The 12669-nt window shown below is 30.4% G+C and overlaps 1 protein-coding gene across 1 annotated transcript; it reads right to left on the minus strand.

Moving 5' to 3' along the window:
• Positions 1-2883: 2883 nt before the first annotated feature.
• Positions 2884-5744, minus strand: LOC105117741 (probable receptor-like protein kinase At5g24010). Its single transcript, XM_011015496.1, has 2 exons — positions 3026-5744; positions 2884-2983 (listed from the first exon to the last, which is right to left on the minus strand). The coding sequence occupies exon 1, from the start codon at positions 5651-5653 to the stop codon at positions 3212-3214; it is 2442 nt and encodes an 813-aa protein (XP_011013798.1). The 5' UTR covers positions 5654-5744; the 3' UTR covers positions 2884-2983; positions 3026-3211.
• Between the last annotated feature and the right edge of the window lie 6925 nt (positions 5745-12669).

A 12669-nucleotide genomic window follows, 5' to 3' on the forward strand; every position in this document is an offset into this window, starting at 1 on the left:
TTTTTTGCTTTTTTTTCAAGTGTTTTTTAAATTTTTTAAAAAGACGTTGAAAACTACTAAATGAGTGCAAATGCCTTGAAAACACCCTTTTTTTTTAGAATTTTTACTTTTGTTTTTGGATTTTTGAAAAAAAAATTTGAAAAGAAGGGGTCAAAATTTGTGTTATGACAACTGCTTTATCTTTACAATGCTTACTATATAAAACCCTATGAAAAGTAATATTCATATACTTTGGGTAGTAAGCTTGTAAAGAAAATATGGTATTTATAAAAAAAAAACTTTAAAAACCATCAAACATGAAAGGCAAATCCACTAAAGAATTTTGAATTTTGATTAAACTTAGAGGTGACAAATCTTATTTTTCTGAAATAGTTAAATTGAGAGGTTCATATTATTTTTCTGAAATGGTCAAATCATGAGGTGATGATCTACCTCGTAAATTAAAAAAAAAATTGATCAAATTGAGAGGTTACCTACCTCATAAAAAATGATATTTTTATAGAGTAACTTTCTTGAAGTGATTTTTTGAAAACTTATTTATTTTGACGAGAGATATGCTTAATGTGATTTTGAAATTTGGGTTTTTATAGAGTGATTATCTTGAAGTGAATTTCTTAAAATTTATTCATAAAAGGATATTAGCTCAAAATGGGTCTGGAAATTTGTTATTTTATAGAGCGATAATCTCAAATTGCTTTCAAACCCAAAGTATCTTAGGGCCTCCTCATAGAAGGTAGCCTTGGATTCATTAGTTACCTTAAAAATATTTATCAGGACTTAAAAAACTCTTAAGATATTGGGAAAATGTTACTTAAATAGAGTTTTCTCACCAAATTTTAGCAAAACGCAATTATAGTTCCTTTGAATATTAGCTCTATAACTCAAAATCATACTGAAATTCCTCTATAGTGAGTAGAAAATAAACAAGACTATTTTTATGGTAATTTAATGGTTGATTTACAAGTTATAAAATGATGAACACTTGCCTAAAATTGTTAAGACTAAGATAGAAAAGTTGTAATTGTTTTGTTTTTATGAAAGTGATAAAATGAGAGAATTTGCAAACATTATATATGCATGCTCTTTATTAACAGCAGCCTATAATCTCACGACACGTAACAACTTCCCATTTGTTAGTTTCAAAACTTAAAAGCTATAAATCTTTAAGGATTTCCCTCGTATGGTTGTTATAATTGTTCTTGGGAGATGAAATGATGTGACTTATGTTTACACTTGGGATCGATATAGATACAAGATAAAGTCTTCGTTTCATGACATTTTAGGGCATTGATTAGACGTAAGGTTTGCCATATCCATTACCTAGCTAACCTAAACAAATTTGCCATGAATTTTAGTACATTGAGCATCTAGTTAAGCTTTATTATTTCTTATGTTTTATAAATATACATTCAATATTAATAAGAAGGCATGTAAATTAACATCTAGAAACTCATATATCAATCACTCTATATTGACCTAGTAGGTACTACATTATTCTCTAAATTTAGAATTAATGATATTACAACATTCAACAAAGAATGATTAAGGTAGATGAGCTTCACAAATGAGTTTCAAGTTATAAATTGTTATGCCTTCTTATTAATATTGGAAGAATATTTGTAAAACATAAGTAGCAATAATTGTTAAATACTCAAATAATTATAAATAAGTCATAAAATAAGAACTAAAAAGCTTATTATTTCATAGTAGAGATTTGTCTTTGTTGGAAAATAACAAGTAACATAACATACTAATATATTTGGTTGGGCTATAATTTACATTACAAAATGCTAATGCTTCGAGGAAATTTAAATAAAAAATGTTTAGTTTATACCAAATCAGAAAATGTTTATCATATTCAATACAATATTGGACTACTTGCAATATACTTGATGGGTTTATTACTTGTATAAACTTAATTATAATGAAGTTTAAGAAAAATTGCATTGGATTTATGCATTTTTAACAAAAAATAACTACATTAAAAAATTGAAGAAGAAACATTGTATTAGTCATGACACTTCTAGAACATGTTCTATATAGAGCTTTGGAACCTTTTAATTCTTAGGTTTGTTCAGTTGTATGATAGATATAACTTTGAAGATTGTGTTTTGTATGTAATAAAGTATATTAGAGAAAATGATAAATACAAGTCCTTATAGAATGAGAATATTTATGTATGCAAGGAATGGAAGAATTAAATTTTATCTAGTGTTTCATGTGTCCTTTTAAACCCATGAAACACACCAATCTACATGATGAATGGGGCATATATAGAGAAAAACACCATTTAATCTAGTTCCAAGGCAATTATTTGAGTTAATTAACCCTATTAGTTGATGGTTACATTGTTTATTAAAAATAATATAATGTTAAATGGATCGTATTCTAGTATTGACATGCCTTAATATTATTGTATGAAGAGTCTCATTAGCATTTAGTGCTAAGTACTAACAACATAAATGATATATAAAAAAATATGGGTTGGCTAATTCTATCTAAGTGTACAAATATTAAATTCAAATTTGTCCATCTGAGGAACACCTTGAGCTCAAATGATGGTTTACATATAGTGAGTTAGTTAGTTAAACTAATTTAAAGATCATGTTAATTGGATTAACTTGACTTCTTAGAGATTAGGTTAGTCGATTCAACTAAAATTTCTAAAGATGATGTTAATTGAGTCAACTAGGTTTCTTGAAAATTATGCATCCTTTCTATACTTGTTCCCAAAAGAAGAGGTTAATTCTTAAGATACAATGTTTGAATAAAAGTGATGGTATATCAAGTTTTGAGTAGGTAATCTTAATATATTTGGCCTCATATTTAATACCTAAAATTGAGCCCATGATTTTATCATGAATTTCATTTAAAATATATTAGACATCTAATCAAACTTTATTATTATTTATATTTTACAGACATGCATCCAAGGGATGAACATTAGCATCTAAATTCTGTCAAGCTATCCACCTTAATCACTCTCAGTTGAAAAGGTACTTCCAACCCAGAGAATTACTAAGGCATTTGGTGTAATCGACAAAGCTTGTGAACGTAGTTGCTGTTATTTAGAATTTCTCATGTGACAACATGAATTAACTAGAGCATACACTCAAATGACTTCAAAGTCCATTCATTGCTGGAGAAATTTGATATAATAATAGGAGGCAGTGAGAGCTCACCCATGGGAATCATCTCGAATCGTTAATTCTTAATTGGTATATATTACAGTATCTGTTGTATCTGAGAAATCATCAACTGGGAACATATTAGAACTCATGTTCTGCATAATTGGGAATGCTGAATCTGATGAAACACCTGTTGTGGTGGTGTCTTCATGTGCCTCTCTATGCACTGCAGTCTGTTGAAGCTGCATTGCGTATTCTAAATCCCAGCACACATCATGCATATTAGGCCTGTCTGCTCCTTGTGGCTTCAAACACTTCTCGACTATTTCACCAAATTTTCTCAATGAATCAAGGTTGATGTGACCTGCCAATAGAGGATCAATAATCTTTTCAAGCTGCCCTTCCTTATGCCAAAACATCCCCCATTCAGCTAAGTTTATTTCTTCCTTCTGCTGTGAGTCTACAACAGGGGGTCGAGCACAAAGCACTTCAAGAAGAACCACACCAAAAGAATACACATCTGATTTATTGGTTAACTGAAAAGTTCTGAAATATTCAGGGTCAAGATAACCAAAAGTTCCTTTAAAACTCATGCTTATATGGTCCGGATCAGGCATTCCTTGTTTAGAAAGACCGAAATCAGCTACTTTGGCCACGTAATGTTCATCAAGTAAGATGTTTGTAGACTTAACATCACGGTGAAAGATTCCTCCATCTGGACCAGTATGGAGGTAATGGAGACCTTTTGCTGAGCCAATACAGATTTCAAGCCTTTGTTCCCAAGTCAATTCAGTTTTTGCAGATGGATTCTTTAGGCACTCCTTCCTGCTGTATAAGTGGTCCCTCAAAGTCCCCTTTTCCATGAATTCAAAAACCAATATCATCTCCGATCCTTCATCGCAGTAGCCAACCAAGGAAACAAGATTTCGATGTTGAATCTTTGAAAGGACCATGACCTCAGTTTGGAACTCTGGAAGACCCTGGCCATGACTTGAATCGCTTCGTTTTACAGCCACCTTCATACCACTCTCAAGAGTTCCTTTATAAACTTTGCCAAACCCACCCTCACCAATCAACAACTTTGGATTGAAATTATGAGTCGCAGCCAGTATTTCAGCTAAAGACATCTTTAGTTTGAGGTTTAAATTAGTAACGTTGGAGGCGGCATTTTCAGTTTTTTCAGTTATCCAACTGGGAGACCTCCCTTTTCCATAAAGAAACTTTGCTTTTACGGGCTTTGGTCGCTTTAATCTCAAACGTAATGAGAATAATAAAATCAAAACCAAGACTAGAGCCACACCTCCAGCTGAACCAATTATGAGAGCTAGATGGTTTTTTGACTCATGTTCATCAACAGGCACTACAATTATCTTGTTCCCCACAAACTCCATGATCTCCAGTCCATTCAGAAAAGCAACTTTCTTAGTAGAATTATTTCGTGGGGCTATACTAAAACTCATATATCCGGAATCATCAGAATGAACCACAAAATCGTAGAAAAATGGAGATGCCATATCACTAACCCCTTTAGAATTAGGATCGATCACATAACTGAAATTGGTAGATATATAGAGATCAAATTTCACAGTACCTGGTGACTCACTGAAAAAGTCACAAAAGTGCAGACGAACAAGATGCCTAGCTTTCTTATTCACGTTAAAACGCCAAGTTATATTTGGAAAATTGGATGCCTCTTTATTATCTACACTCACTTCTTTGCAAGTTGTGTACACAGAATCAGGGGCAATCTCTTGGACAATCAACCTTTGACTGGCCGTATAAAGTTCGCCACCATAAGAACGGTTTGCACCCGAACCCCCAAAAGTTAGATAATCATCATCTGGTACCCAATTCCTCCACAGGGTATCGTTTATTTCTGGACCTCCAACATTGATCCTATAAAATGTCCTAAGAGCTCCATCTTTGCGTAAAGGAGGAATTGTTGAATTATCCATGAAGAAATTTGGTGGGAGAAGAAAGGCTTCTATAGCATTCACGAAAGCATAAGGTGTTTCTTCAGCTGGTTTAAAGTAGATTTTGAAATTTCCTGCAGCAATCGTGAGAAAGAACTCCTTGATAACTGGGAACTCAGTAGTACTGTTCGGGACTGTAAAATTTGATAAAAGTGAAAAATTTGAAGCAGACACATCGAACAAAGCATCAGCAAGATGAGTCCCTTTGAAGCTGAATGGAAAGAAATGAAGGCGGACAAGGTAGGAACCATTTTGAGTGATATCAAGCATATACGGGGATATTTTCGTATAGATTCTAGCTGTATGATAGAGGCGTGATATGCCGGGTAAAGGGTTTTCATTTTGGATAGATTTGCTTTTTCCTACAGAGAAGGATGTGTTAGAATTCTTATCGCCAACAAAAGTCCGGTAACCGTCAAGATCGACGTTGGTGCCTGACCCGCAGTTCATGAAGTACTTAACCGGAGGATTGTAAGATATTGAGGATGAAAGAAGAGGAAGAAGAAGAAGAAGAGATTGAAGAAGAAAGAATGGATGAAGAGAGAACTCCATAGAAATTGGATGAGGATATTTGATGCTTTTTCTTTGAATGGAGGAAAGGTTGTCGGGAGCGGAAGATGTGAGGGAGTAGGCAAGTTTGACATGTCAGAGGACGACTTGGTTGACTTGTGTCTGTACAAAGGTGTTTATTAGCAACCTACAATCTCATGCTTACAACCAACCATCTGAGTCTATCCCTCGAATCATAAAGTGACAAAGAGAAATTATAAAGTAATAAGGATGATATTATTCGCAACATATTAAAGGAAATATAATCGGTGATAAGAACTTTCAAAGATAAATAAATTTCTACATAAATAGTATTATAATGATTAATATTTAAAAATATATTTTTATTAAGATTTTATATTAGTATTTTATACTTGAAATATTAATAATTTTTTAACTAAAATATATTTTATAATAATAAATTTGATACTCTAAAATATCTTTAATTTATGATAAATATTCATCTTAAATGCAGATTTATTATATAAATTAAAGAATTGATTGATGAGTTTAACTATTAAAATTGAGAAGAAAAAAAAAGGGTGAAGCTTAGAAAAGTGATGTTGGTTCAGTCCAAACTAGAATACTGTTCAGTTATTGAATTATATCTGGAGCTATAAATCTTGGATTTCAATTTGATTTATATGACTAGAAAGCTAAGAAATAGACCTAAAACATTCATAGGAAAACAAGACTCAATTCTACTGTTTGGAATTCCAAATCTTAGCAACAACGAAAAAACACGAATCTATCTTACAACCCAGACACAGTTCAACATTTAACTCATATCTTGAGTTTTAGAAGTCCAAATAACTTCAATTTTTTTTTGTTAAAAAGTAGAGACAATTTCCTAGAACTTTCATAATTTAAGTTTGTTCGAATTCTGACGTTAGTAATGATATTTTTGGCAAACAAGAAGATAATAATTATCATCAAGTGAAGAGTTGGCCACCCACTCAATAATTATTCATCAAATCAATAGTTTTTTATTTTGGCCTATAAAAAGAGGCATTTGCCTTGCATTTAGGTATCTTAGTTTTCAGATTAAAATCATATTCTTACTTTTTTTTCTTTATATTTTTGTAATGTTTAAGTTTTGCTTTCATCAATTTTTTGTTTGTGCTATTCATTTCATTTCCTTTACTTAGTTACTTTATATCTTGTTTATGTTTTTATCTTATTTATTATGTTTCTTTTTTTCATTATATTTAGCTAAATTTATTATGTTAAGGTGAAAATGTTACACTAATGATGTAAGAATAAGTATAGTACAAACTCAACATGGACTTTAATATTTGATACTAACATGTTTTGTATTTATTATCTTGTTCACTCTTAATACTTTGCTTATTAAATGGTTAGTTTAGATTTATGTTGTATAACATTTGGTACATTAAATACTTGGTACGTTCATAGCTTAACAATATGGTATAATCTATACATGTGCTATGAAAGGAACTTGATTTGTTATTAACATAAATTATAATCATGAATATCTAACAACATTTACAAGTATTAACATTATTCGAATAAGATAACTAATGTAACCATGCTAATAATTTATAATCCGATTGGAACTTTCTTTATGTGTGGTTTCCAATTGAGTAATAAGAGTTTATATTATACTTGTTTAAAATACTATTAGTGGATTATTTAACCTTGACATTTATTTTTATCATTGTTTAATCCTCACATTAATTTTACATCTCAAAGTCATCTTTATTATTATTGTTGTTGTTGTTGTTATTTATAATTTATATAGTTAATCTTCCTGTAATTCGACTCCAGTCTTACTTGGTTATTTATTAATTTGACATTCCTATACTTGAAAGAAGACATCAATCTTTTGGTCGTGTCAAGTTTTTGATGTCGTTACAGGAGAGGTAAATTTTTGTACAAATTATAGTATTTATTTTATTTTCTCTTTTCACATTTCTTGTGTCTAACTTTATTTCTTTTGTTTTGTTTCTTTTTTTTTTGTTTTTCTTTTCTTTTTATTCTATTATTATACGTGCATAAGAGTTTGGTCACATATATTAAGTCGTAGACTTTGTAGGGTATCCTCATCATTTTTAGAAAATATAGTCGAAGAAAATAATCAGTCGCTTTATAATGAAAATAACCGTGTCAGAACATTTAGAGACCACACGAATCCTATAAGAACAAGTGCACCGTTATGCATAGTTTTTTCCTCTGATACATCTTATTTTAATTTTAAGCCAGACATTAGTCAACTATGATATTGGTAAATATTACACAATAAAAAAACATATGATATTCCTAGTTCTTACATCAATGAATAAACTAATAAAATAAATTTAAATCAATGCATACATAACCAATAATAAGTTTAATAAAATGAATTTAAATCAATGCATACATATTTTTTTCTTAAGAGAAAAAATATATCATACATTATATTTGCATTTCACAAAAAAAATTCACAAATCAATTATACAATGACATAGCTCAAAAAATACAAAGAACTTACAAATAAATTCAAAAAGGTTCATAATTTTTTTTTGAAATTTTCTGATATTACAAAGAGATTCATTTGATTAAATATCAAAACAAAAAGTAATAAAATAAAAAAATTAGTATAAGAATGTGTTTTAAACACATCTGTGATCTAAAACATATTGGTCCAGTTGAGCTTGAGACCCAAACCCAGCCCAGCCCAACTCAACCCAACCTCAGTTTTTTGGCCTAGTCACTGGTCCGAGCCAGTGATCACCCTGGGTACTGTTGCCTAGCATGTGTCCATTACTCACGAAGATGAAAAGATGAAGACGCCGGTGGTGACCTGGCCCGGCGACGTCCTCTCCTTTCTTCCGTTTTATCTCCTGCTATCTTCTGCTCTAAGGATGCTCTCCCTCTCTCTCTGTCTATCTGCTTTTGCTCTTCTTCTTTTTTCCTCTGTTTTTTTCTGGTCTCTCTTCTCTCTGTATCTGCTTTTCTGCTTGTATGTTCATTCGTTGGTTTTCCTTTTTTCTTCTTCCTCCTTTCTCTGTGTTCGCTCCCTGTCCCCCGTGTTTTTTAGTCCTGTCTCCTCCGTGTTTTTTTTATTCCCCTGCTTGGCCTTTCTCTGGTTTTTATAAAGCCTGAGAAAGTCTTCTGTTTGTGCCGAAGCACGTTCGTCCCTGTTTAGGAAAAAACTGGGGACAAACAGTCCTACCATTGCAGGACTGTTGGTCACGACATCATGGCTTTTGGAAATGACATCGTAGAGGATAATTGGCATCTGAGGTAAGAGTCGTGGCGCATTTCCCTGGATTTTCCTGCTTAATCGGTCATCCTTGGAACAGTGATTAAAAAAGGGTGATTTTCAATTTGGCCCCTAACTTCTGACATTTAAGAATTAGGTCCCTATTCATTAATTAAACTAATTCCAAGTTCAACTCTGTCCCCAAACTTATCAATTTTTCAATTAAACTCTTGATTTCATTAATTGAACTAATCCAAAGTTTAATTAAGTCCCCAAACTTATCAATTCTTTTGATTTTAGACTGAATTGACTCCTAAATTTATAATTCCATCTATATTAATTCTCAAACTTTCAATATAGAATATTGTTACTTCCCTACCTATCCTATATTTTAAGGTGTGTATTTTTAAAGTGATGCATAATAGTATAAACAAGAATGCATGCTAAAACAGTAAAGTCAAAAAAATAAATAAATATGCACAAGAAACAAGAGAGTAATAATAAGACAAAAAGCGAAGCTTGGTCCTAAAATTCCCAGTGAAGTCATCATCTGATGCATCTAACATTGTAACAACCTTAAAAAATTCAAATTAAATGATAAAGAATATATTTTTGGCATCTTTTTCTTTAATAAAGAAATGTCTGATTTAAGGAGTTACCACCTAATATTATATTCACTAAGAACCCTAACTAGCCAATAAAAATTCTATTGTACTGGACTAGTTACGTAAAAAAGAAGAAGATATTATTACACTTTAAACGTCTTGCCTAAGATATGCTACATTACTGGTTCTGTCTTAAATTACTAAAAATTTGTTGGTTTATGTTATGATGGTTTGCTTGTAATATTCTTGACTCTTGTGTTAATGAATATTCAATTACAGATACTTCAAATTCTAGCGTTGGTAAATATTATGTAGTAAAAAAAATGTATAGTATTCTTGACTTTGACATTAGTGAATAAACTAGTAAAATAATTTTAAAATCAATGCATGCATGAATGAAAAAATAATTTGAGAATTGAGTTACAACATCACTAATAAACTGAGCCTTTTCACGTAAAAAAACTCTAACAAATAGCCACCAACCAAGCTCACATAACAACAAATCAAATTAACAACAATTATCCCTTCTTTCACCACAACCAATCATTACTTAAAGCTCCAATATAATGACAACATATCCAAGCTTTAAGCCAAATAAACCCAAACCTCCACCATGCCCCTTTCTTTAACCTAAGTTTCTATTATCTCCTTTTCATCAAAATAAACCTCCATCAACTTCAATAAACCCACCATAATCATAACCATAAACACAACACCTAACTTGTTAACTAACACAACAACTAACCTGTTAACTAAATTAACATTAAAACACCTAACAAGTAGCTTAAAGTTATAACACTAACAAGTGTTGATCGACTACCTCAATCATATAGTTCTAGTGTTTTCTAAAGATATTTTCAAGGTACCCTTGTTAGTATACAAATAAAACATTTCAAGAAATCTATACCATATTTTTCACCTATATTTTTCATAATTCTAAATAGATTAAATTTTCAATTCTCACAAAATCATTAACTCAAAGTGTAATTTCTCTAACTTTCCTTTTTAATTTAACTCAATAATATTTATAATTTCCTTTTATAGTAATGTTTAAAATAAAATGCCAAAATAATTTAATATAATTATAGTTTATTTCTCATGTCCACTCAAATTTTTTAAACTAAGAATCTGACCAACTTTTAATAAGACTTATAATCTTGCTATATTTCCATCTAATTTATTATTTGAATACATTCGATCTCAATAATATCATTATTATGCATTCCTACTTTTAACATAATAACTTTAATAAAGAGATATTCTCTTTCATCCTTGAAAAGTTTTACTTATACAAACTCGTTTGAGTTTGATGATCAATCATTTCATGCATTTATATTTGTTTTCATAGTCCACATTAAAAAAAGATACCTTCTGACTATTATTGTAGCCCAAAATCCCACATGTTAATGAATACCACAACAACCTATATTTGTACCATCTTAGGTCATCAAAATAGCATTACACACATAAATTCATGGCTCTCACAACAACCCTTGTTCATGTATATTTAGGTCATTAAAACAACCTTTATACACATAAAACCATGGTTGTCTTAACAGTCTTTGTTCATATAATTTTTGGCCATCAAAATAACCCCTAAACATTCAAACTCTAGATTTATGAATTTAAATCTTATAGTATGGTAAGCCTTGAAAATAAATGAAGAAGTGATACTCAGTAAAACAAAAAAAAAAAAGTTGAGCTAAAGAACAAAGGCGATATTGTAATTACAAGTATAAGAGAAATATAAATAAAAACATGGCTTCCTAAGTTGACCATTTAGGGGAGAAAAAAAAGAGAAAAATCAAAGGAAATTTGTGGGAAATTCTTGCTCAAAATCACCAGAGAGATATAAATAAAAGTTTTTTTTTTGTTAAAGGTAATAATTAAATGAAATGGATAGTATATAATGTGCCAAAAAAAAGAAAAAAATGATAAAAAATGTAAATAAATAAATAAATAAAAACCGTAGTCTCCCTAACCTAAGCAATTAACCCCAAATGGGTATTTTAACACGTAATACCCTAAAGTCAACTAACTTGAAAGTTATTGGCCCAACGCTTGTTACATGAGTTGAGGAGAAAAGTTTAAGGGAATCAAACGTTGCACTATTTACATATTAGTATCTGCAACCTGAGATCTTAAGCTCAAAGAGGTGTCTCAACACACAATGCTTTAAGACCAACTAGTCTGAGAGTTAATAGCTAAAAGCTCATTACATGGGTTAAAGATGGATTGTATTTTAAGTTTTATATATATATATATATATATATATATATGTATAAGAGTGCATTGTGTTATTAATATATATATAAGAGAAAAAGAAAAAAAAAGATAATAATTTCAACCCAAGGAATTTAACCTTAAACATTAGAACATAATATTATTTTCTTTTAATAAAAGCCCCATCATCTATGTTTTCATACATTGAGCACATAAAAAAATAAAGGGTTTATTAATATCTTGTTTTAACAGTATAAAGCAGATATACATAAATTTAATGAGAGTTTGTTTACTTGGATAGATTAATGGAAGTTAAATGATGAATGCCTTACTTTGTGAAACTTGCAAATTATTTTTTTATTTTAATGCTTTGATTACTAGGGACTAGTAATAAGCTAGTTGGGGGGGGGGTGTGATTAGTACTTAAAAGTTCATTTATATCAAGGTTTTATATCATTATTTTGCACTGGAAGTATCAATAACTCCTTAACTAAAACATGTTTTATAATAACTAGTTTGATAATATAAGATATTTTTAATTTATGGTAAATGCTCATTTTAAATACAGGTATTTTCATAATTCAAGGGAGTGATTATTGTGATTAACTATTGGAAGCGAAAGGACAAAGAAAAGGTTAAGTTTAGAAAGGAGATACCGATTCAATTTAAATTCAAACACTGTTTAGTTATTGGGTCATATCTAGAGCTATAGATCTTGTATTTCATTTTGGTTTCTATGGCTAGAAAGATAAGAAATAAGCTTACAACTTTCATGAATAAGAAAAGACCTAAATCTGCGATTTTCAAATTCAAAGTTTGGCCAAAAAAGAGAAGTCAGAATCTATCTTGCAATTCAACCCAAACGTTGCTCAGAAGTTTACCCATAGTTGGAATTCTGGAAGGCCAAATGATGTGAAATTTGGTGGGAGAAAGGAAAAGACAATTTCAAATAACTTTTATGAAAAAGACCTGCTCAAATTCTAATA

The sequence above is a fragment of the Populus euphratica genome, unplaced genomic scaffold (assembly GCF_000495115.2).
Source record: "Populus euphratica unplaced genomic scaffold, PopEup_1.0 scaffold1485.1, whole genome shotgun sequence".
NCBI lineage: Eukaryota > Viridiplantae > Streptophyta > Magnoliopsida > Malpighiales > Salicaceae > Populus > Populus euphratica.

Bases quoted from the DNA above. Each gene is read 5' to 3' on its own strand.
- LOC105117741 (XM_011015496.1), bottom strand. From the start codon at position 5,653: ATGGAGTTCTCTCTTCATCCATTCTTTCTTCTTCAATCTCTTCTTCTT.